Here is a 23,576-nt window from a genome sequence, read left to right on the forward strand (position 1 = left end):
TTCTACAAACATGTACCAACACATTCATATTTACGTATACATGTTATTTTTACATTTCAGTGTCAATATATGAAAGAGGTCCACAAAACTTTAAATATTACGTTTTAATATAACGTTAGTATTAAGTCATGTATTACTAAAACTTTTTTTTTTTTTTTTTTTTTTACTATTTATTTAAGTAAAATAATATATTTTTTAACTGGGTTAATAAGTAGATTTGTTGGGGTATTCGAGGTGTTTCTGTTAATCACTGATGTTTTACAAGAGTTGTGTAGCCACTATCTTCTTTTGCTGCATCAGCTCTTAATGAACCACTAACATTTTCAAAAATTAACTTTATACTATTTTATTATTTTTAACGATATATTTTTAAAGCTTTGTCACTATCCCAGATAAACGCTCACACAAGCCAAGGTAATACAGCACTAACAATAACTAAGCAAAACAACCTTCTAAGTCAATAACTGGACACGACAACACTAAAAGGACAAGAAAACAATCATTAACGATCAAATATTGACAGAAATGAACGACTCCAAAGTTCCCCCAATAACAGCATTCTTTGCACAGCAAATTTATATTCCACTGCCAGTCCCGAGACAAACACCTCACACAGCCGCTGCATGTTTAGCCTCTGTACACGTTTGTGACACTGCATAATTAAGTTTAACCGACATTTAATTAATTTTAATATTTATAACTATATCACATTACTTAGTATTCTACATGTGTTTGTTATTATTTTAAGAATACACCCCACTATTCTGTATAACCAGTAGAAGCCAGCTTTCTCTGATAACTGCATTAAAACAAATATTCATTCACGTCACGTGTTATCCCACAGCAAATCCCATCCTGATTATACAGTATGATCCCTTTGTTTTTTGTAAAGGGTCAGAAAGCCATATCGCTTATTATTAATTCCTAATCTGGCCTGTTGCTCAAACTAATCATCAACTGACCAAGAAAGATTAAAGTATATCCCGTCTTTGTTATTTGCTTAGAAACTAAAAAGCTTTTGATTACAGAATGCTGATTTGGTATGTGAGCCCAACCCACAACGCATTTAAACTTTCTTTAGCAGTCAGCCTTTATAAACACATGGTGACGGGGACAAATCAGTACACATCTGTAATCCCATCGTGTGCTCTTAAACAGGAAAATACTGAAAGAAAGAAAAAAAAAACACTAACGAAAAACATTTAAAATGTCTATTTTCACAAATATCCTCCAAAACACATGTAGGAAGACGCTGCTAGAGTCGGAGAGTTTCCACATGGTGTGCAATGTGGCGGCTTTCCACAGACTTCCGAAACTTTCGGCTAGCCAGGCACCAGCGGCTGAGGAGAAGGTCTTGCCGGAGATGCTAATGCAGCCAAAAGTCATGGCGAAAGATGGGCGAGTCAAGAGTTTGAAAGAGATGCCCGGTCCGAAAACGCTTACTAACTTGGTTGAATTTTTCTGGCGGGACGGGTTTAGCAGGATTCATGAAATTCAGGTAGTTATGATTTTAATTAATCAAAAATCGTTTATATATTTACAATTGGTGAAGAAGGCGGTAGGTTATTGCTAGATTGTTGTAATAATGTTAGTTGCATTTCTGTTCCACTACTTGAATAGGCTACATAGCAAAAAAGACAACAATCCATTGTCATTGTGTTTTTTTCCCCTTAAATATTTATATTTGTACAAAAATGACATTACTGCGCCTACTGTCTGATTTGTAGTTCACTTATTTTTTGAGCATCAAAAGAAACTTACCACTTATATTTGGATAAAATTAACTAGATGTTATCGAAAAATGACAAACTGTGTGCTGATTAACAATTGACATCACGAAGATGCTACAAAATGATCTCTCGATCTTGGGCAGGTGTTGTGACTCTTGGTCTCCCAGTTCGTGGCCTGTCATTGACAGTGTTTCTGGTTATACAGTCTCGCCAGATTTGAAATTGCTGGCTGTGTGTGAGCACCCAAGACCGCGATATGCCGATTGCAAGGCGCTGCTCTTGACAGACGTGGCATTTTTGTTTTTTTTTTTTTTTTTTTTTTTTTTTTTTTGTTTTTGTTGTTTGTTTTTTTCTGTGATTTTCTTTATTGCTTGTATTCAAACTTGCAATTCAAAAGCTGAAGTCACTCCATATCTAGCGTCCAAACAACATGGTCAAGAGTGAATGATCGAGTGATTAAAAAGAAAGCAAAAACATTGTCAATGTCCATCATTTATATACATTTTTTCCCGAAAAGAAATGTGTTATAATAGTGATACGTTTCTTCTGATACTCGGTATATATAAATTTCACAATTAGTTAGCACGATTTAGTCACGCGATTCAAAGTGCAGAGTAAAAACTAAAAAGGATTTTCGCGGTGTTCTTATTTAATCGTAACGTTTATACTTGTATTCGTTATGTCAGAAATAACAAAAGGAGGCGCTCACTCTCTAAACTAGGGCTATCCTTGCCTGTTCTTGAGAAATATTATGTGGCTGCAAGGCTATAGTCGGTGCAATACTGGATTTTCAAAAATGTTAATGCAGGATGTACCCACATGAAACCATCTGGAAAATAATCTATTTATCATAACTATATAATCTATTATGCCCTAACTGGTACCCCAAAATTTTTTCAAACATTTTTAATAATAATAATAATAATAATAATAATAATAATAATAATAATAATAATAATAATAATAATAAAGGTATTTTGCATAAAGTAAATGCCTGGTATAATGTTTAAAAAATGTTAGGATTAGACAATGATTTTTTTTTTTTTTTTTACTGGAGAACAAAGTTATTTCGTCCACAATATAGAAAAAAGTATGGCAACAACACACTGCAGGACATCTCTCAAAATGGCACTGTTTTCTTTGACAGCACAGTCAGTCACAATGCAATAGCGAAGTCCTAGTCCTCAAAATGACCACAGCCCACACACCAATAGCAGACATTCAATCAAATAAATATTATTACTGCATGCTAAGCCAGGCAGAATCTTCTCCAAAATCTTCAATACTCTAATATCTAATAACAACATATTTAAAACACAAAATAAAACACGATTAACATGTTCAAAGACAATCAGAGCAGGAAAGTTGGAAATATTTTAACACTATGCCTTCATCTAAACTAATTTGGTTTTAACTGATACAAAATCGAGGGGTTGTATGCCTTAATTCGATGTTTTAATCATTCATTTTAAATAACACTGGCCTTGCTAGAGGTTTTTCTTGAATTTGTGACTGAATTGTTTAAAAGTCAAGTTTCTCACAGGTATCTAAAGAAAACACACACACACATATATATTTCAGAAATCTGAATTTTTCAATGATATAATTTACTAGGTCATATCTACTCAACTGATCGAGATATTGCAGATTAAATGATTGTAAAAAAAACCCCGAAATTTCTGTGGCACTTTAAAACCCTAAAAAAGTAATTTCCTAACATGGTAATTAGACAAATTGCATGTGTCTTGCACTGCTAATATGTTAACTATCTATGGAAAAAAAAAAAAAAAAAAAAAAAAAACTAAATTCAAAATATAACTTAGAAACCCTGAATCCCCCGACACGTGTCCTAATGTTCTGTAACCTATTACTCACTCGCAGCCTTTAGGGCAACTACATACTATATTATTATTATTATTATTATTTATTATTATTATTATTATTATTATTATTATTAAGGCGGATGGTGCAGCATAGCCTGGGACAGTATACAGCAATCAATAACGATTGATTAGTCTTGAAAATAACTGTTGAAAATAAAATAAAATTTGACAAAATATCTCCTGTGGGTCTGTTAGATGTTATAGCATTCGGGATTTACACAAATCAAACCACGATCCGAAACAGAAAACTTTCGTTTGTTTATTTCATTTACTGGATTCCAGGACTGAACAACACGGAGAAATCCTATTGGCCAGTTTAGGCATCAGTCGTTTACTGTTTGATTTACGTGTTCAATCCACCATTCACGCTTTGCGAGACTAAACCATCTCCACATATCCTAAAATGTCGGAAGCGACTGGTCAAACACAGCGTGCCCAATCACTGAATTACTACCGCAGGTGCCCACGGATAATAAAAAGCAGGATCGGACAGAGTGGGCGTGGCTTAGGTGGGAGCCCTCTCTGCTAAGTCTTTTGCGGAAACACGTTAATGGGCGTTTCGTATCAGGATCTACTGGATTGCTATATTTACTGTCATTTTTAATGGTTCATTTGAAAGTAATACTAAACCAATTTTTTGTCTTGTTTAAAATTTCGCGTCTGCTTTTACAGCGCAGGCTTTGCGTACGTCCAACAAAACCGAGGATTTTTTCATAGTGTCTGTCAGTGTTGTGAACTGGTTGGATGTTGAAGCATTGATGTGGTCATTACTTTCACATTGACATGGCCGCGCTTAACGTTTATTTATCCTAATGCGTGTACGTAATGTATAATTAGTTATAATCGACAGTACAGAAAGCATTTAATGTTTACGACACCGGGTTTATAGTATAGCTAGCTATATGTGTAGCCTCCGAGGTGGCACTTAAACTTGAAATAAACAAAAACGAAGGGACATCTTGCAGGATTATAACAACACCAGTATGTTTGTTTTCTACTGGGCGAAACAATCAACAGTACGCTTCCCTTAAGGCAGTACTTTACAAATCTGGTAGGCGGCAGTGCGAACACAAATAACTAGCAAGGCAATAAACTACACTATTTTACACTGCTAAGTTACCGGTTTGTGTCAAGCCCTAGAAATGATCATACATTTAAAATGTTTAAGAGTACAAAATAAAAAATAAATAAAACAAAAACATGTATGTTTTTTCTAGTTATTATTATATGCTTTGGATTAATAGCATTGTTTGGAAGGACAGTTTAAATGCTTAAGCACGTGAAGTGTGAAATATTTATAATAATATCATTTAATGGACAGTAACATTTGGTAATTTGAACCACAATCGCATTTTATCATATACTTTCCGTGTGCTCCCATTGACTTCCACGCACTAATGGGCTCCAATAATGGCGCCTGTGATTTAAAACGTATAGAATTACGGGTAGACTCTCTCAGAATTATGGGAGTCTGTCCGATCCTTCTTTTATACTTGCTAGCCACGGTACAACAGACAGCATAGAGTAATTAATCGATCGATCAGTTCTAAAAATAACTATTGAAAGTAAGATTAAGTTTACTAAAAAAATAGGTCCTTAGATCCCTTAAATTTCGTATCCATCAAAAGTTGCGCCAAACAAAGCACTATAAAAAAGTATAATGCAGACCTTTTTGTTTGCGTGTTTGACTTCCGCATCATTTGACTTCAGCACTTTAGGAACTCTAGTGGGCGTACGCGTTACGCCCACTAGCACTGAAGGGGTTAAAACGTAAAAAGAGCAAAACGTCTACAAGGTAAAAACTAAAATACCCGTCGCAGTAGCACTCATTATAATGCTAATGCATTTTTAAACGTAATAAAAGACCACAAATTAAATAAATCCACATCACAAATGTTGGGGAGAGGTGAAGTCAGCCAGTTTTCTCAGATCTTGCTTCTCAACGAGAGTTAACACTGATTCAGTCTATTTTATTTGATAGAAACCGAAAGATACTGTAGCCATTTGGGCGCTGTTTGTGTTAAATTTCCAAAAATAAACATTTTTAGCATGTCGTAATACCAATCGAAAAAAAACACTCTAGAACTACACAAAAAATAAAAATAAAAAAAAATAACTTATTATCAAAGAACCAAAAAAACCTGGAGAAAGACAAAAACAAACTAAGCCCAAACAAACGAAACCAGGTGCGTAGATAGCAGAAATCAAAAAGGATCCGCACACTGATCAGGAGAGTGGTGACAAGGAAACCACTGCATAATCGAAGCAAGCGAAAAAACATTATTTTATTAGACCAAAGAACAAGCAAATAAAGTGCCCAGTGCAGTGCAAACGTTTCGGTCGTTTGACCATCTTCAGTGCTGTGGTAAACAAGTTAGAAACATCTGGGTATTTGTATTGCATGAAAAGTTACTGTTGCATTTTGTAGTAATGATGCATCAAAATCAGCCCCAATTATTTAATTAATTAATTAATTAATTAAATTAAAAATAAAAAAAATACTTCTCACAGAGCGAAAATAAAAAGGTAAACAAAACAAACTCTGGAACACAAAACTAAATATCTAGGTCACGCTAGCCAGTCACCTTCACTGATCGTATATGGGTAAGTTTACCCAGTTCTTTCAGTTTCGTAGTTGTGCTCTCTTGTTGTCGTTCACTCCTCTAAAACACCTTCTCATAGAGCTCAGAAAGCTGCAGGCTTTTATACAGGTGACCATCTCCCGATTAACAACAGTTAATCAATGTATTAACTCGGAAGATGGTCATCTTCTGCATGAGGTAAAATTCCCAAAACAATAACAAACCGCATGGCTTTTCGCCATCCTATTTTAAACAATTAATCATAATAATAATACAAAATATGCACAGGGGTAGGCAGTACCCCGTTCTAACATATTTAAACAATATATTTTATAGCGGGGCTTTGCCCTGCCCCCTTTTATATGTGCAGGACTTTTCTACCGCCCTGCTGCAATTCCAGGTTTAGTTTTAAATGAGGAAGAAACATTAAAGTTAATTTGGTATCTTCTATGCATAAAACTCCCAAAAGTAATGGAAACTGGCGAACTACAATCAGTGCTCCACATGGTCATTTCCGATGTGGAAAATGTATCCACTGTTCTAATACACATGACACAACATTTTATAACCAACCACTGGCTGGAGATAAATTTAATATAAGCAGTTTCATCAATTGCAATACTACACATGTAGTTTATTTACTTAAATGACCGTGTAGCCTAGTCTATGTTGAACATACTAAAAGACAACTAAAAATACGTATAGACGTAACTCCAACATGGACTATGCGATTGCAAGACATTATATAACAATGTACTTTTAATGACAGAATAATATTTACACTATCATACTTATTTAAGTATATGTCAGGACCAATTATCTTGCATTGAGATACTTTACTAATGAGTTAATTACTTATTATTCTATTTCATTGGCTACATCTACTGACTTCTATATGGATTCACCTGATGTTTTTTTTTTTTTTTTAAATCTCTAGCACCTCACAAAGACACGTATTCTTTTTCAGATGTAAAACATTGCCGCTTGCTTTTTACTTTCTTCAACATCAAGTCTAAAATGAAATAAGGATACAATTGAGCCACCTTGAGTGTGCGACTCACCCAGTCTCTGCAAACAACAAACAAGTGGACTTTTTTTGTCTTTTATGCAACATGGTGGATGACTAAACAGACTACTTTCTCATATATATATATATATATATATATATATATATATATATATATATATATATATGAAAAAAGTAGTCTGTTTAGTCACCCTACTCCTCCTACTCATAAAAACCCCTGCCATCCAATTGTGGGTTGTAAGTATTTTGTATTTTTATTGTTGTTTTTGAGGTTGACCACATTTACACTGTTTAATGAACCAGCTGAGTTTATTTGAAAAGTCAGTGTCTACCTTCTTGCAAATTTGTGGTGAAAGATTCATTTACCAATTCATCTATTGCGTCAGTGTTTTTTTTGTTATTGTTTTTTTTCTGTCTGAGACGATTTTGGTGCTTCATTCCTGCAAAATTGCACGGTATTATATCTTGAAATTCATAATAATGTAGTGGAGTAAGTATAATATATGTGTACAGTTTTACTTTTGATGGACAATGGGGCAATTCTGATTTATTGCGTCTTCGAAATGACAGATTCACCAATTGCGTCTAAGTGCATTTTCTTTGTCAAGGCCAATTTTGATGCATCATTACTACAAAATGTTTACTTTTGTCTACTGTGAGTGCACAGTCAGATTTTTAGTGGACAAAGAAAGGAGTCAGTGGCTGTTCTGGAGCAAATGCTATTTTAGAGTCTGTTTGGAAAGTGTTTGTCGTTTTTGGAAGGGAAAAAAACAAGGTCAGCTCAGGGGCGTAGCTAGGAATGAAAATTTGGGTGGGCCCCAACTTCGGGTGGATGGGCAAGTACCAAAGGTCTGACATTATCAGAATAGTTTACATTACAGACATGATTTAAATCACTTAAAACTCATTGAATACAGCAAATATCTCCCTGGGGTTTGAGCAGAGCAAAGTAGCCAAGACTGAGAATGTATGGTGCCGAGTGAAGCAAGGTGAACATTTTTTGCAGTTTATAACAGTACTTGCATGTATACACTACAAATACAAAGCACATATGCTTACAACCTACAGAAACAAACACATTGTGCACAATAACTGCAAAAACCGTTTCATTTGACAATAAAAGTGCATACAGAAACTAAAAAAATCCCTTAGCTATATTGTAATAACTTGTTACCTCTGTAAGTCACCCTGCATAAATTACGCTAAGCTCTTGCTGCCTTCAAACCAAAACTAAAATTTTAGCTGTGCTGAGAATACCTTGTTTCCAGGTAAAAATGGCTGCTTTCGTTTTCACTACATTTTCTCAGTTACAGCTAAACAAATATATTGTGTTGGCTGCAAAAAACAGCTGCCTTTAAAATAAATTGTATACACAGATCACAAGTTAACGGCAAACCTTAAATGACAAAACTCAAGTTTTCCTTTACATTTGTAATACCACATAGAAATAACTATGAACTTTTAAAACCACAGATACCTTCAAATTATTAATAAATTGTAACATCATACATGCCACTGACTCGCTAGGTCATTGTAGTATGACTCAAACACCAATCATGAAGTTGGAATTTGTTTGACAGCGTTGCCATAGTAACTATAGTAACAGCGATGCTAAATGTATGAATTCAGTGTGAAATACTGTAAGGAAAATAAAATGTCTATTTTTTCACAGTAAATTGCAAGGCTGAAAGCAACTTTTATTTTTTGCTTACGGAATTAGCTTTCAATTTGCCAATGCCCGCCATTGCTACAGTACACATTCCAAGCACACACTCATTTTTCAGTTCCCAAAATATTTTTAAGATGGAAAACTGTCTAGACGGAACACTTCAAACCACTAAATATTTAAAATGTTTTAAGTAGAGAGAAAATAAATGTACTTACATGTATTCGCAATGAATGCACTTTTTAAAAAGTCAATCAGGCAGCGTCACCAAACCAGCGAGAACACAGTATTACATTTTTAAGCAATTATTAAATACGAGTCAGTCATACTTACCATTGCTTAGTTATTATCCTCTTGTCTCCGCTCCACCTTACACAAGATAAAGCATTGGGGCTTGCAGTTATATAGTCATGACACTCAAGAAAATCACACATATCTCTTCAAAGGATAGCAATTTTAAGGTATTTGTCAGCATTTAGCCAGCTGTCTTAAACTTGTGCACTCGAGCCTTTCTATTAAACTCTTAAAAGTAAGTGCATATTTGTTTTTCCATGTTGTCCACCGCACTACTACTATATTACTTTAAAAATGTACATTAAAATAAACATCTGGGACTTTTAGACACACTTTCATCAGATCCGCGTCAACTGCCTCGCAAGCTGTCAATCAAGCGTGGCTTGCAAATGATTCATTGTGTGAGAGGAAGATCTGACCCAAATATTGCATTACAATTACTACTTTGATATGATTGGCTAAAACCTAAGGCATTTAAAAAAAATAGCCTATTTGACCTAAACTTAAACATACGCCTTCGGGGCGCACAGTTGATATAATTATTTATTTATTAATTAAAGTAAATGTACTTTAAACTTGGCATTCACATAGGTGCAGGTGTGCACCCAGGCCCACCCGTGGCTACGCCACTGGGTCAGCTCTTATACTCATTTTCACTTAGTTTATTTTAGAAATGTCAAACGGAATCAACACGTTATTATTATGTGATAATATTCTTTTAGCTGGAGAGCACATGGCATCAACAAGCAAAAGTTGCAATACAAGCAAAAGCTGCGTCGGGAACATTAAACGATGAAGTACTGGGGAGAAATAAAATAGGCTGCTATCAAGATAAATAACAAGGAAGTGAAAAATGCCGTTCACCAAAAAAAGGGAGTGGACAACGACCACCCGCATCCACAACCCAGTCTAAGACTGTATATGTATGTGTGTGTATATATGTCTATAACAAAAATATTGTCAATCTAAGAAAACAATTGAAATGCTCATTCCCTTATCAGCTGAGTTGTAACCAGAATAAAGATGCTGAGACACGTATGTGCCAAGGAAAGTACTCAACACAAACTGAAGTGTTCTTGGTTATCCTTACAAGCACTACTACAGAGAGAAAGATGAACAGGGAATGGGAGAGGCGTCGTCACAGTCACAGACAAGTATGCTTTAGGAAGACACACGGACAACATGCAGGCAAGGCACAGGTAGATGAGGGCACACATGGACAGACATTTAGCCCATATATACAAGAATATGTGAAAGAGGATGAAGCAATATATTTCCAACAGTAAGGATGATGAACAAGACCAATAATGACAATGAGTGCAAGGGGTAATGAGAGTGCAAGGTATGTGTATGGGAAGTGACAGTTGATGGGCAGGCAGATCCAGGGATGGGGTGTTGGAGCATTATTGGAACTTTTTCTTTTTGGTTGTACATTGTCAATGTTTTTTGTTGCATGTGTGACTTTCCTCTTGAAGTTGTACAAAGAACATTATGTGTGTGTGTGTGTGTGTGTGTGTGTGTGTGTGTGTGTGTGTGTGTGTGTATATATATATATATATATATATATATATATATATATATATATATATATCTTTTAACCATGTATATATGTCTGCATATGTATTGTTTTACATATTTACCTGTAGCTCAGTTATTATTTTTAATATTTTACTAATTTGAATGTTTTCTCTTTTTATGGAAACAACCACTAGAGCCATTGTTTTGTTATTTTTAATGTGTATTGATAACATTTGTTGATATATTTTTATAGGTGGAGGAAAAATTGGGCATGACCAACCAGCACCAGCCTGTCATGCTCAGAGACGCACTCATCTCACTATCACAGAACAGACAGGCTGTAGAAATAAAAATGTTACCGTTAAAACACTATCTAGACTTGTTTCTTTTAAATTGTGCAAACAGTATAGTGCTTTACAATAAAATGTAATAGTGCTTTACACTAAAATACCAAAGGTTTCCTTTACTCTACCATGGAATGTGAAGTGTTAACCATCACTTAAGAGTTTAGTTCATTTCCAATCTTACATAAAAACTTTCTTAAACCAACTTAACAATATGCATTAACACTATGACAATTGTTATGAGGCTTTTCTGAGGGCTCTGTTAACCCTTTGCTGCCTAAGCAGAATGACCATATAAGGGCATGAATATGACCACTTTGTGTTTTAACGCTTGTAGTTTGGCAACCTTAAATCAGAAATTAAAGCCGAATATAGCCACAGAAAGACATTAAGTAGCTGTTTCCAATCATAAAATGTATTTTGTTGTTGAATGCATTATATATATATATATATATATATATATATATATATATATATATATATATATATATATAAGCCACACTTCCAAAAATATTGAAAAATGTATAATAACTAATATTTTTAAAAACTGTCAATTTCAGCCTCTTTCCAGGTTATATAGAAAACAAACTTAGCACATATAGGAGCCGCGCAATTTTCCAGGGATTTTAAATCCAAAACCAGAAATGAAATATCTTGTACAGTTGCAGAGATACACAAGGTTTTACAGTGCATGGCATTTCACGAGAAACAACCTCCGAAGAGGCAAATGAAGACTTTCCAAAAACTGAGACTGGAAACTGTATCACCTTGTTTGTGATAAAAGTGTATTTATGAATGTTTATAGAGGTCACAACAATAAATACCACATAAGAGGTTGATTCTGTAATTCCATTTTTTATTAAAAAATAAGCAATTTTAAACTTTGATAGCAAGATTTTTATTTTCATAAATAGAATAAATAAATCGCACAGAAACAAAGAAAGTAAGCAAATAATTATAATAAAATACATACCTAAATAATAATAACTTCTACGACAACTAAATAATTACTTTCCATCCTCACACACGCATGCAGACATAGAAACAAAAAGTAAATTAATAATAATAATAATAATAATAATAATAATAATAAATAATAATAGTGACTAGCTAAATAATGACTCTTCATCCTTTTACACACACATACATACATACATACACATAAACAAGGAACACAGAAAAAGTAAACTACTAATAATAAAATACATAGCTTATAATATAAATTACTTGACAGCTAGTTAAAGATTGGATGCATGTATTTAGTTTTGCCTTGTAAAAAAGGAAAACAATTAAAATAAAAATGTAACGTTTAAAAAAAAAAAAAAAAAAAACTAAGAAAAAAGTAAATAAAAAATGGCCCGACAGCTAGTTAGGCATCAGATGCATGTATTTAGTTTTGCCTCTATCCATTTCCTGAGGAGAAACGTTTTCAAAAAAGGAAAACAATAAATACTTATATAATTAAAAAAAAAACAATAATAAAAATAACCACTCAGATGCTGGTATAGTAGTTAGGCTTGTCTGTATCTAAAGTTATTGCCTTCCCTGCCCTGCCATGCATGCTTACACAGATGAACAAAATAATCATTCAAAAGTTGTTGTTGTTTTTTTTTTAAAGTGAATATAAAGTTAAAAAAAATAACTGAACAGCTAGTTAGTTCAAGTACTTACCTTTCAAATGAATTGTAGATCAACACTCCTGGACTTGTAGAACCGGAGACACAGACTTTGCAAATTGACAAGTGTCTTGATGAATCTGCAGTGAGCTAAAATGGCGGTGTGTGTGATGCGTCCTTGTAATTATAATATATTATAATATATGTCTCACCCATCCTAGCTCTAAAGACATGGCCCATAGTCATGGCTATGACCCACGCAAAAAAAGGTCATCGATACTATACAATCGGTTTTAAAGTGCTTTGGCAGCATAGTGTTAAACATAAACAGAGGAGAGTTTTTAATATTAACTACCTGGCAAAAATTTAATCTATGGGGGACTGTATTTGACGTTGCGTGGCGTTTCTCTCTGCCAGTGTACTGCCAGAATATGCCTCCCTGCCAGAAATTGTGGCAGTACAGTTGATGCCGCCTAATCGGGATCCTGATAATCAGGATTTTTGTTCTTCTCAATGGGCCTTTTTTTCAATAAGAATCAAAAAAGTGTGACTAAGGTCGTCTCAACTGCCTCTCGTTTAATTGGGACAGTCGCTTATTCAGGATATTTTTCCTTCTCCCATGCGTCCTGATAAAGCAGCACAGACTGTATATAATTGCCAGAAATTGCCACCCTTGTATATTCCATAGGGTACAGAAGGTAGTGAATTGTGGCAAGTTGTATTGAGGTCAGAAAATGCCACTTGTGTATTCTGTAGCCAAATTTTCCCATCCCTGAGTCGCATGAATCTGTTGCTATATTAGAGTCCTGTCAGTCAGTTTGAATTAATTATTATCTCAGAACTTGACACTTGCAGGGAATTATGTGACTCTTTCATTGTGCTTCCGACTTTCACCTGAAGAAGAGACCTTTGAGGTCATAAAAACATAAGAACATAAGAAAGGTTACAAACGAGAGGAGGCCCTTCAGCCCATCTTGCTCGATTGGTTGTTAGTAGCATATTTATCCCAGAATCTCATCAAGCAGCTTCTTGAATGATCCCAGGGTGTCAGCTTCAACAACATTACTGGGGAGTTGGCTCCAGACTCCCACAATTCTCTTCTGTAAAAAAGTGCCACCTATTTTCTATTCTGAATGCCTCTTTATCTAATCTCCGTTTGTGATCCCTGGTCCTTGTTTCTTTTCTCAGGGTGCAAAAGTCCTCTGGGTTGACATTGTCAATACCATTTAGAATTTTGAATGCTTGAATCAGGTCGTCGCTTGATCTTCGTTGTTCAAGACTGAATAGATTCAATTATTTTAGTGTGTCTGCATTTGACATGCCTTTTAAACAAGGGGGAGGGGTTCTATTGTGAGGGGTTATGAGGAAAACAGTCAGGAACCACACAATTTATAAAAAAAAAAAAAAAAAAAAAACAGCAATTTTCTTTTCCATTTTTAAAGATCAATGTGAATAATAAATGAATTGTCACAAAACAAAAGAGCATGCACAGTTCCTGAAGGAAGCAAAAAGTGGCAGGAAGTAGAAAATGGCAGAACACCGGCACCCGCTGCAGCTCCGTATAAACCCCTCATACTCCCTGTCTGCCTCCCCTGTAGGAAAATATGACATGTATCGGCGTCACATTTTTGCTGCCTTGTCAAAATCTCCCACCTGCACCAAAATGTCATCTGTAACTATAAATGTTTTTTTTTTTTTTCTTGGTCAAGTTAAAACAAAACTAATATCAACAACATTATCGGAATACACACCAGGAAATATCCATATTAATAATAATAAAAATAATAATAAGAAGAATACTTTTGCAAAACAATTTTACAGTGGTGTACTTAAGGGTCACTTATAGTGTCAAGAAAACACTACGCTTCAATATAAAAAAAATCAGCAGTCCGCGTATAGTTCCCTTTTTATTTATTTTGCTTTTTTTAATAAAAAATGTACTTAGCTCTATAGTACACTTTATCATTCAGTAACACCAGCTGTCTGTATTTAATGTAACGCTAATTATTACATGTGGAGTAAAATGTAACTTCACACAACACATACTTTCTCATCCAAAAACAATAGGTAGCAGTTTTTCATAAGCGTCCTCGGTCTTAAGGAAAAATAAAATCTGGGCATGCGCAGTTGAGGGTGAAAATAGTCTGTGCAGTACTCAAAGTAGGAACATTTGATAGGTAGCAGAAATTGACGTGACACTGTTAACTTTTTTTTCCACAGGTATTTTCAAGAATATGCTATTAAATAATTTCCAGTAAGTTAAATGGGGCTTAAGAAATAGCTCTAAAAGTAGGCTTCCAAAACAACAAAGTTGTGCATAATTAAAGTTATTTCATTGTGAAAAAAAAAGAAGTCACCACTTGATCTAGTTTTCCATGTCCTGAGGCAACATCTGATATAACAGATACTGTTCTTTGTGACTAATTGGAAGTTAGCAATCCCTTGGAAGGAAAGGGACCATGTGCTTTCTTTGTTCCATAACACACCCCGTACAGTGGTGTAGTGCTATATTTAGAAGTTGGGGTCGCTATTATCTACTCCCCCCTCCCCCCACTCTCTCAAGCCTACCTCACTGCCTGCAGTCCCTGCCTCCCCATACACTCCCCCTTCTTGTATATTGAATGGTTTGGTCCAGAATCAGCTTGTCTCAATGTCCTATTGCAGCTGCTGAAGAGCGAATGAGTAGAAGTGAATCTGTTTGCAAAAAAAATTGTATAAGGCCACAGGTGCCCTTTATTTGTTTGTTGCGATTGAGATTTATCTTTTAAATAAATGTTTAACTTATTTTATGTACATTCTTTTTTATATATGTGTCTAAAATGCTGACACCTCAACACAGCAATGATACAGGTTCCCTTCACCTCACTTACACATTATTCACACCTGTTGTTCCAGACCAGGCACGCTGTATTCAAACTTTTTTCATTATTTATCTTGCAAGGTATGTATATTTCTATATACTGTATTAGTAACAGGAGAAAACCAGTTAAATATTCAACACGTGAAGTATGGAAACGGTGCTCTCCCTGCCCAAGAGAAGTGGTGGGGTGGCACTCATGGTTGGCAACTTTGCACATACACACACGCACACACTCCTGCACGTCCATGCAACCCAGGCTTGTCCCCCGGACTGCTCTTTCAACCGTCAAGGAATGTAGAGACCTTGCAGATAACCATGTGTCTCACAAGAAAGAAGCTGACAAAGAGTTGCTGAGAAGGTTCCAGGGAATACATAATTCTCTACCCCCTGCAGCAGTCGAGTCAGTAGCCTGTTTCAAACAGCAATCAATCAGTCCAAAGATCAACCTGTCTGACTTATTCTTGCAGTATTGTTTGTTGCTCTCTGTGGTGCTACTTGTTATCTCAAAGGTGATGTGTTAGGTGGCTTTGAATGTTACCTTCTATTTAATATGGCTGTTTGGTACCAAGATTGCTCCAAAATGATTGAATGCAAATTTTATTGACCTATGATATAAATATGCACAAATTTGATTTTGGAGATGATCCTATCAAAAGTGACTGACTGATTGGGCATCTTTGATTAGTGACACATTGTGGATCCCCCTGTATACCAGAGTCCCTAAAATAGCATAGATGTGGATACTGAAGACCATGGTCTCTGCATACTCTATGCGATATATAAAAGGCTCGTTTTCAGACAGATGAGCCTTTATAGCCAGAGGGTTAATTGCAAATTGTGGCTGTTTCTTCAATCTCTGTATACATACCATAGAAAGACAAAGATCATGGGCAGGCAATATTCATACGGACACACCCCTGTTGCTCTTGTTTTCTGCAGCAACAGCACACCCAGCAGTATGGAAAGATCTTCAAGTCTCGCTTTGGCCCCCAGTTTGTGGTGTCCATTGCTGACAAGGACATGGTGGCTCAGGTGCTGAGAGCTGAGAGCCAGGCGCCCCAGAGAGCCAACATGGAGTCCTGGAAAGAGTATCGTGACATGAGGGGTAGGGCTACCGGCCTCATTTCTGCGTGAGTGTCTCCTGCTTAGAAAGAGGTAGCGTCTCGTACATCAGCTGCTTTATAAAGTATGAAAATATCCTCTCTAGATGTCCCCTACCAGTGCAACAGATACTTTTGGGAAGAAAAAGGCATACCTTTTTCATTTATTTTGTTTTATAGACTCTTAACATCTATTTGTATAACCTTCTCTTGCTGCAGGTCTTAGCGCCAGCCTGTCCATCAATCTTTATTTCTTAAATTGCGCGTTTTACAGTAAATCACCTCAAAGTGCTTTACTGATAAGCAACAACATGGAAAAATAGTTAAATATATGATGGTAACAGGTAACATGCCCCTTTAAATGACATACAGTAAAGTAGTTGGTCATTTTAATTATTACTTTAAAAAGCAGTGATAAAAATAAGTAGTATAAAATAGGATAACTCACTGAAGGATATAGTTGATAATCAAACTGGTCAGCAATGACAGAGTGCTATGGATACTGAGTGTCCCAATCTGAAGGTGTCAGTCTGTATGTCACTCTAAATGTATGTGCTTATCCATTAAAACTGGTGAAGGACACCCTTTATAGAGCTGCTGGAAGTATCAGAATCTGTGAGGTGTATGGGACTAACTGAAAACTTTCTTGTTTTTTAATTTTTTTTGTGTGGGGTGGGGCATATATTACTGACACATTTGTTACAAGGAATTATTCCACAAACTGTCCTGTTTTTATTTTTATAAACCAGTGCTGAACAATCCAATTTTTGTTGCAACTTGTTTTCATCAGAATCACACAATAGGCTTATATTTCACATACTGTGGATGGCGCTTACCCCCATTAGCAATAGAAGTCTCACACTTGCAGTTCTGCCAGAAAGCACATGCCCTCCATCTGGGGTAAGCGTGTTACTGACATGCCTTGTTCAATGAGCACAGTGAGGGCCAGGACTGGCTGAAAATGCGCAGCGTCCTGAGGCAGAAGATCATGAAGCCCAAAGATGTGGCAATGTTTTCTGACGATGTGAACGCAGTGGTGACAGATCTGATCAAGAGGATCCACAGCCTGCGGAGCCAGGCGGCTGATGGGGAAACTGTGAACAACATCAACGATCTGTACTTCAAATACGCCATGGAGGGTGAGAGGCATCACGCTGTTCACAGTGGAAGGTCCCATGTGTGTGTCACGTTATCCCTTGGCCTGTCTGTGTGTTGCAGTTGTTTATGTTTTCAGAGAGCTGACTGATAAGTTTTGATCACATCATTCTTTGGTGATTTGCACCAGCACTGCTTCTCTGAGCCGTTTGTCTGTTTCAGGAGTTGCCTCCATACTGTATGAGGCCAGGCTGGGCTGCCTGCAGAGTGAAATCCCCAAGCAGAGCCTGGAGTACATCGCGGCCCTCCACCTGATGTTCAGCATGTTTAAGACCACCATGTATGCAGGGGCCATCCCAAAGTGGCTCCGCATAATCATCCCCAAACCCTGGATCGAGTTCTGCAACTCCTGGGACGGGCTTTTTAAATTCAGTAAGACTACAGCCTTTATAACATACAATATACCCTGGTATTGATGGTGAGAAACAGCCATCTGAAGTTTCTTTTTTGATTTCAACACCGGAAATAATGGTGGAAGGGTGGTAATAACTAGTAAGAAAATGGATTACCTTTGATGCTTTTAAGTTCCAAGAAAATGCATGCTGTATATTGTCAAAACTTTTACACCAAGCGCTGTACTCTGCTTTAATTTAAAGACTTGACAAGCTATAACTCACAGAAGCAGGCTTGTAAACATGTGCATTACAAATCAGTAATCTAATCTCGTAGGTTCGGATTGCAATGATGTCACCTGAAAAGCCTTGCTAGTGTTACCTGTGTGTGATGCACTCTAGCTGATGCACCGAGTGAACACCGGTGTGTGTGTGTGTTTGTGTGTGTGTGTGTGTGCGCAGGTCAGATTCACGTGGACAAAAAGCTGTCAGAGATTCAGGCGCAGCTGGACACTGGGGAGGAGGTGGAAGGAGGGTTGCTGACCCACTTGCTGGTCAGCAAGGAGATGACTGTGGAGGAGATCTATGCCAATATGACAGAGATGCTGCTGGCTGGAGTGGACACGGTACAGCTCTCATGTCATTATTGTGGGACTTCCTAGACTTCTAACTGACTCACCATGCTTTGTACACTTGTCTACTTCAAAGCAATCTTCAGGAATATGTTGGATAACGTACATATGTTGGATAAGGTACTTCAGAAATACAATCGCCACACACAAAGTGAAAAAATACAAAGTTTCAAGTGTATTCTAAACTGTGCAACTGGTAACTAGGATTCTACAGGCTCTGAAGTATAAATTCAGTACTGGAGCACCATGAATTGGGGCCGCTCATTTTGTTATTGAAAACATCATAAAAACAAATAAATATATGAAGTAGTTACTTACCATTGATACATCACTTCAAAGGGACTGAGGATAAGTTATGATTATAAACTTGAATTCATCAATAACTGACAAATGCTGATACATCAAGTATATCTTGCTATTTGTGAAACTTCTCTAATAGAACTTGTAACAGGGAAGTGTTACGTGTGTGGGTCATCACTGAATAATAGTAGTAATGGGTCAGACACAGAGCATTGGGTGTTGACACGCCACACAGGCATGCAGATTTAATAAACACAGGTGCTGCCACTAGGGTAAAACAAAGCTAAAAATAAGTTTGCCACACAAGGCCAGGAACCTGCTACACTACGTTATCCTCTCTATACTGGTGGGGATCAACATCTCCTAAACTTACCTACTGCTGTTGCTTCCTAAGTCCCGGCCTCCCAAAGACTCTGGGTCTTTACAGCCGTCCTGGCTGAGCAGAGCCTTCACAGGCACTGTCTTGCAGTTGAAAGGTTCTGTAGCAGTTATCCTGCAGAGCTGAAGCTTCTCCTTGATGTAAACAAAGCGTCCGTTGTTGTAGCTTGGCTGTGCAGACGCTTCTCGAGCTGTGCGCAGCCTGCCCGAGCTGAGCACCGGGCAAGCCTACCTGCTCAATTAGTTGCCTAGCAATGTGTCTCCTGTTAGACGCCCCAGCTTCACACATCCACGAAAGAACCAGCGATAGGGTCCTCCCTATCACAAACTATACACCAATTATTGTATAATTCTACTTATTAAACCGTACAGCAACATACATCAATGGGTGGGGGCCAGGGCTGTGAGTTTTAAGTGACTATGATTGTGTGTGTGTGTGTGTGTGTGTGTGTGTGTGTGTGTGTGTGTGTGTGTGTGTGTGTGTGTGTGTGTGTGTGTGTGTGTGTGTGTCCCTGTTCCCAGACGTCCTTCACTCTGTCCTGGTGCAGCTACCTCTTGGCCAGGCACCCCCATGTCCAGCAGGCCGTGTACGATGAGGTGGTCCGCAATCTGGGCCGCAACCAGACTCCCATCGCCGAGGACATCTCCCAGCTGCCGTTGATCCGAGGGGTCGTCAAGGAGACGCTCCGGTACGTGTCCTGTATGCACCTCGCTGCAACAATAAATGTCACGTGTCTCCATTGCTTGCTTTAATGTACAATGGGGGTGCACCTAATGGCTGCACAATGTGCTGCAGTTCTGTTGGGCTGTAGGGTATGGGCTGCACAGTAAGGCAGGAACAACGCAAAGAACTGCATTTAAGTGCTTCACTTTTTTTTCTTATTGCACAACTTAAAAGCAACACAACAAAATACAAACAAAAGGATGTCATAAGCTGGCTCCCCCTTTTTATTTCTTGTGCTGAAAATAGATATGATTTTATTTAATAAAATCTAATTTAAGATACTATTGTTTCCACTTCCTCTGCTGTAGGTCAGATTGACTGCAGTATACCACAGGGATTTATTTTACCTTAGACTGTACTGAACAACACCAGGAGTACACTTTGCGCATTTAGATTTGTCCATATAGAAGGTGGATGCCTTTTTGTTCCCCAAATTCTCAGCACTTTGATTCCTGAAGAGTACAAAAGCGTAATTGCACTCCATTTGATCTGACCACACATGGTGAAATTGAAAGAACTCTCCTGGGGTGTGTGCCAGAGAGTAGATCAGAGGCATTATTAAGATGTCATGGGTTGCAAGGAGATTACTGCCTGATTTTAACCTGGTACCTGCTTTCTCCACAGGCTGTTCCCAGTGCTGCCTGGCAATGGAAGGGTAATGCATGAGGACATGGTGGTGGGAGGATACCTCATTCCTAAAGGGGTAAGTGCATTTTCCTTCATTTGGGTTGATGCACTAACCAGATGTGACAGAGAAAAAGCTTATAGTAGGATTTATATGCATGCAAAAAAAGATGCAACTTGTGGATTATTTATATAGTAACAACATTATAGGAGATTTTCAACATGTATTGAAATGGGTTACCTTGGCATGTTGTTGATGCTGAATCATTGGGATCCTTTGAGACTTGCTTTCATAAAGGTTCAACATCAACCAGCTACTAGGAACTATAGCACTGATGGGCCAAATTACTTCCTCTCATACTTAGAACGTGTCTAAAATTTGCAGAAATCTTGTGCCATATTGTCTTTAATTAGTTTCTATTTAAGGGACATTAAACATAGATTTTGTTTCTAGCAAATACATTACCTACTTGTTGGTTCTAAAATGAACAAGTATTCTTCTTAATAAAGGGTGAGTGTTGAAATTGGGGTTTTAAAATAGACCCATAAAGCACCCATGTTCCCTTTTCTTTGTCCTAGACCCAGCTGGCACTGTGCCACTACTCCACATCGTACGAAGACGAGTGCTTCCCGGCTGCATTGGAATTCCGTCCGGAGCGCTGGGTGCGCAAGGACAACATGGATCGAGTGGATAACTTTGGATCCATCCCCTTCGGCTATGGAATCAGGAGCTGCATCGGCAAGAGGATTGCAGAGCTGGAGTTGCAACTGGCACTCGTGCGGGTAAACGCAAGCGTTATTACAAGTGCACGAGAGGAGGCCATACAGCCCATCTTGCTCGTTTGGTTGTTAGTAGCTTATTGATCCCAGACTCTCATCAAGCAGCTTCTTGAAGGATCCCAGGGTGTCAGCTTCAACAACATTACTGGGGAATTGGTTCCAGACCCTCACAATTCTCTGTGTAAAAAAGTGTCTCCTACTTTCTGTTCTGAATGCCCTTTTATCTAATCTCCATTTGTGACCCCTGGTCCTTGTTTTTTTTTTCAGGTCAAAAAAGTCCCTTGGGTTGACATTGTCAATACCTTTTAGAATTTTAAATGGTTGAATTAGATCGCCGCAGATAGTTTGTTTGGTACTTTGTTCAAGACTGAGTAGATTCAGTACTTTTAGCCTGTCTGCATATGACATAACTTTTAAACCCGGAATAATTCAGGTCGCTCTTCTTTGCACTCTTTCTAGAGCAGCAATATCCTTTTTGTAGTGAGATGGGGGCAGCATGGAAAACTACCAAGGGTCCTCTCTACCTTTCATGTTTATTAATATTCTGTCCCTCTCAGGAAATGTGCCTTTGAAATCCAGTGTCACTATTCAGCAGGCTTGGGCCATTCTTTCTGCATTCCAGCATTAAACCACTGTCTCTGTTTGCAGTGGCAACTGACAATAGAACAATTAATTGACAGCCTTTGATGTTTCTCTCCCAGATGCTCCAGAATTTCCGGATTGACATGTCTCCCCACTCCAAGCCTGTTCACGCCAAGACCCACGGACTCCTGTGTCCGGCGGCACCTATCAACCTGAGGTTTGTCGACCGGGAGTAGCGGCAACACTACTGCTGTATAGCCTGAAGAGGCTCACCTTTCTCATTAAAGATTCACTTTAAAATAAATAGATAAATAAATAATTTGAAACAAATTTCCAGAAACTGTACCTTAACATGGAATTGAGATGTTGGCCTCTTGCTGTAAACTAAAGTGATGATACTGCTGTGTATTTAGCCTCTTCCTTTTTGAAAGTGTAGACACTTGCCATTAAATATAAAAGCAGTTCAGACTCTAAAGAAGAGCTCTCTCTCTCTCTCCCTATTCCAGATGTCTGAGGTCTTATTTTCTGTAACATGTCACATGTGGCTGTGGGTTGACAGCAGCAACATTTGTCTAACAATCTTAAAAAATTATTTAAAGGAGGCCCGTCATTAGTATTCCAGTAGTCCCTCTGTGAAAACATGCTTTTCTATGTTGTGGACTGGAAGTAGCTACAGGAAAGCATCTACCCTGCCTTGAATGAGCTGGTTTCTGAAAAAGTCTTATTTGTATATAATGTAAGTGCTATCTCAAGCAGATGTTTGAGCTTTTTTTTTACTTTCTCCATCAGTACAAATCCTCAGTACATCCTCTACTGCCCCCTATTGGCTAAAAAATGTTGCTGCATCTGCTGCTGTATTTGTCTTGTCTAATGGAGACCCAGGAGTACAGTATTAGTGTAATAGAATGAGTCTGTCTACTATATTGTATTGTATTATATTTATATAGTTCTTTTGTGCAATAAAGTATTTACTCTATTCGTGTTGTGGTGTTTCTTGAATGGTCATTTTGAATTATTATTCATGGTAATACCTGGGAAAGCCTCAATATGTTGTACTGAGCATTTCAATATGTATTGTTTTTGGACAAAAACATTGAAAAAATATATTCTGAGCAAAAATTACTAATTAGGAAGGCATGAATAGCACAAACTAAAAACATGAATTAAGTTTTGGGTATTTGAAGTCAAGAAAGAATAATGTTTCAATATCTACTATATTATAGCGCCACCTGTCGGACTGTCTCCCCACAAACACACACAGCAACGGGAGAACCTGCTGTGACAGAGCCTCCGGACCTGGGCCATACAGACAAGGCTCATTTGAATGCTGGGGGACACTGTTATGATTGTTTGGCACCACTCTGCCAAACTGGGCCACTTTATTTTATGTACAAAGTCGTTTTAATGCTTGTTTCTGACTTGCCCTGTCCTGTGTGTCTGCAGTTAAAT

General features: G+C 37.4%; 1 protein-coding gene across 1 annotated transcript; it reads left to right on the forward strand.

Annotated features, from left to right (window-relative positions):
* Positions 1 to 229: 229 nt before the first annotated feature.
* LOC121323562 (cytochrome P450 27C1) lies at positions 230 to 23,103 on the forward strand. The gene is made up of 9 exons (XM_041264689.1): positions 230 to 1,498; positions 16,460 to 16,650; positions 17,560 to 17,759; positions 17,938 to 18,147; positions 18,570 to 18,733; positions 19,940 to 20,106; positions 20,766 to 20,844; positions 21,345 to 21,548; positions 22,247 to 23,103. The coding sequence occupies exons 1-9, from the start codon at positions 1,208 to 1,210 to the stop codon at positions 22,361 to 22,363; spliced, it is 1,623 nt and encodes a 540-aa protein (XP_041120623.1). The 5' UTR covers positions 230 to 1,207; the 3' UTR covers positions 22,364 to 23,103.
* Positions 23,104 to 23,576: the final 473 nt, after the last annotated feature.

This window comes from Polyodon spathula, chromosome 11 (genome assembly GCF_017654505.1).
Source record: "Polyodon spathula isolate WHYD16114869_AA chromosome 11, ASM1765450v1, whole genome shotgun sequence".
NCBI lineage: Eukaryota > Metazoa > Chordata > Actinopteri > Acipenseriformes > Polyodontidae > Polyodon > Polyodon spathula.

What these genes read in the sequence shown, in the direction of transcription:
- LOC121323562 (XM_041264689.1), top strand. Translation starts at nt 1,208, where the DNA reads ATGTCTATTTTCACAAATATCCTCCAAAACACATGTAGGAAGACGCTG. An exon ending in CTTCAAATACGCCATGGAGG is followed by an intron (nt 17,760 to 17,937) that starts GTGAGAGGCATC and finishes TGTCTGTTTCAG; the next exon opens with GAGTTGCCTCCATACTGTAT. An exon ending in GTCGTCAAGGAGACGCTCCG is followed by an intron (nt 20,107 to 20,765) that starts GTACGTGTCCTG and finishes CTTTCTCCACAG; the next exon opens with GCTGTTCCCAGTGCTGCCTG.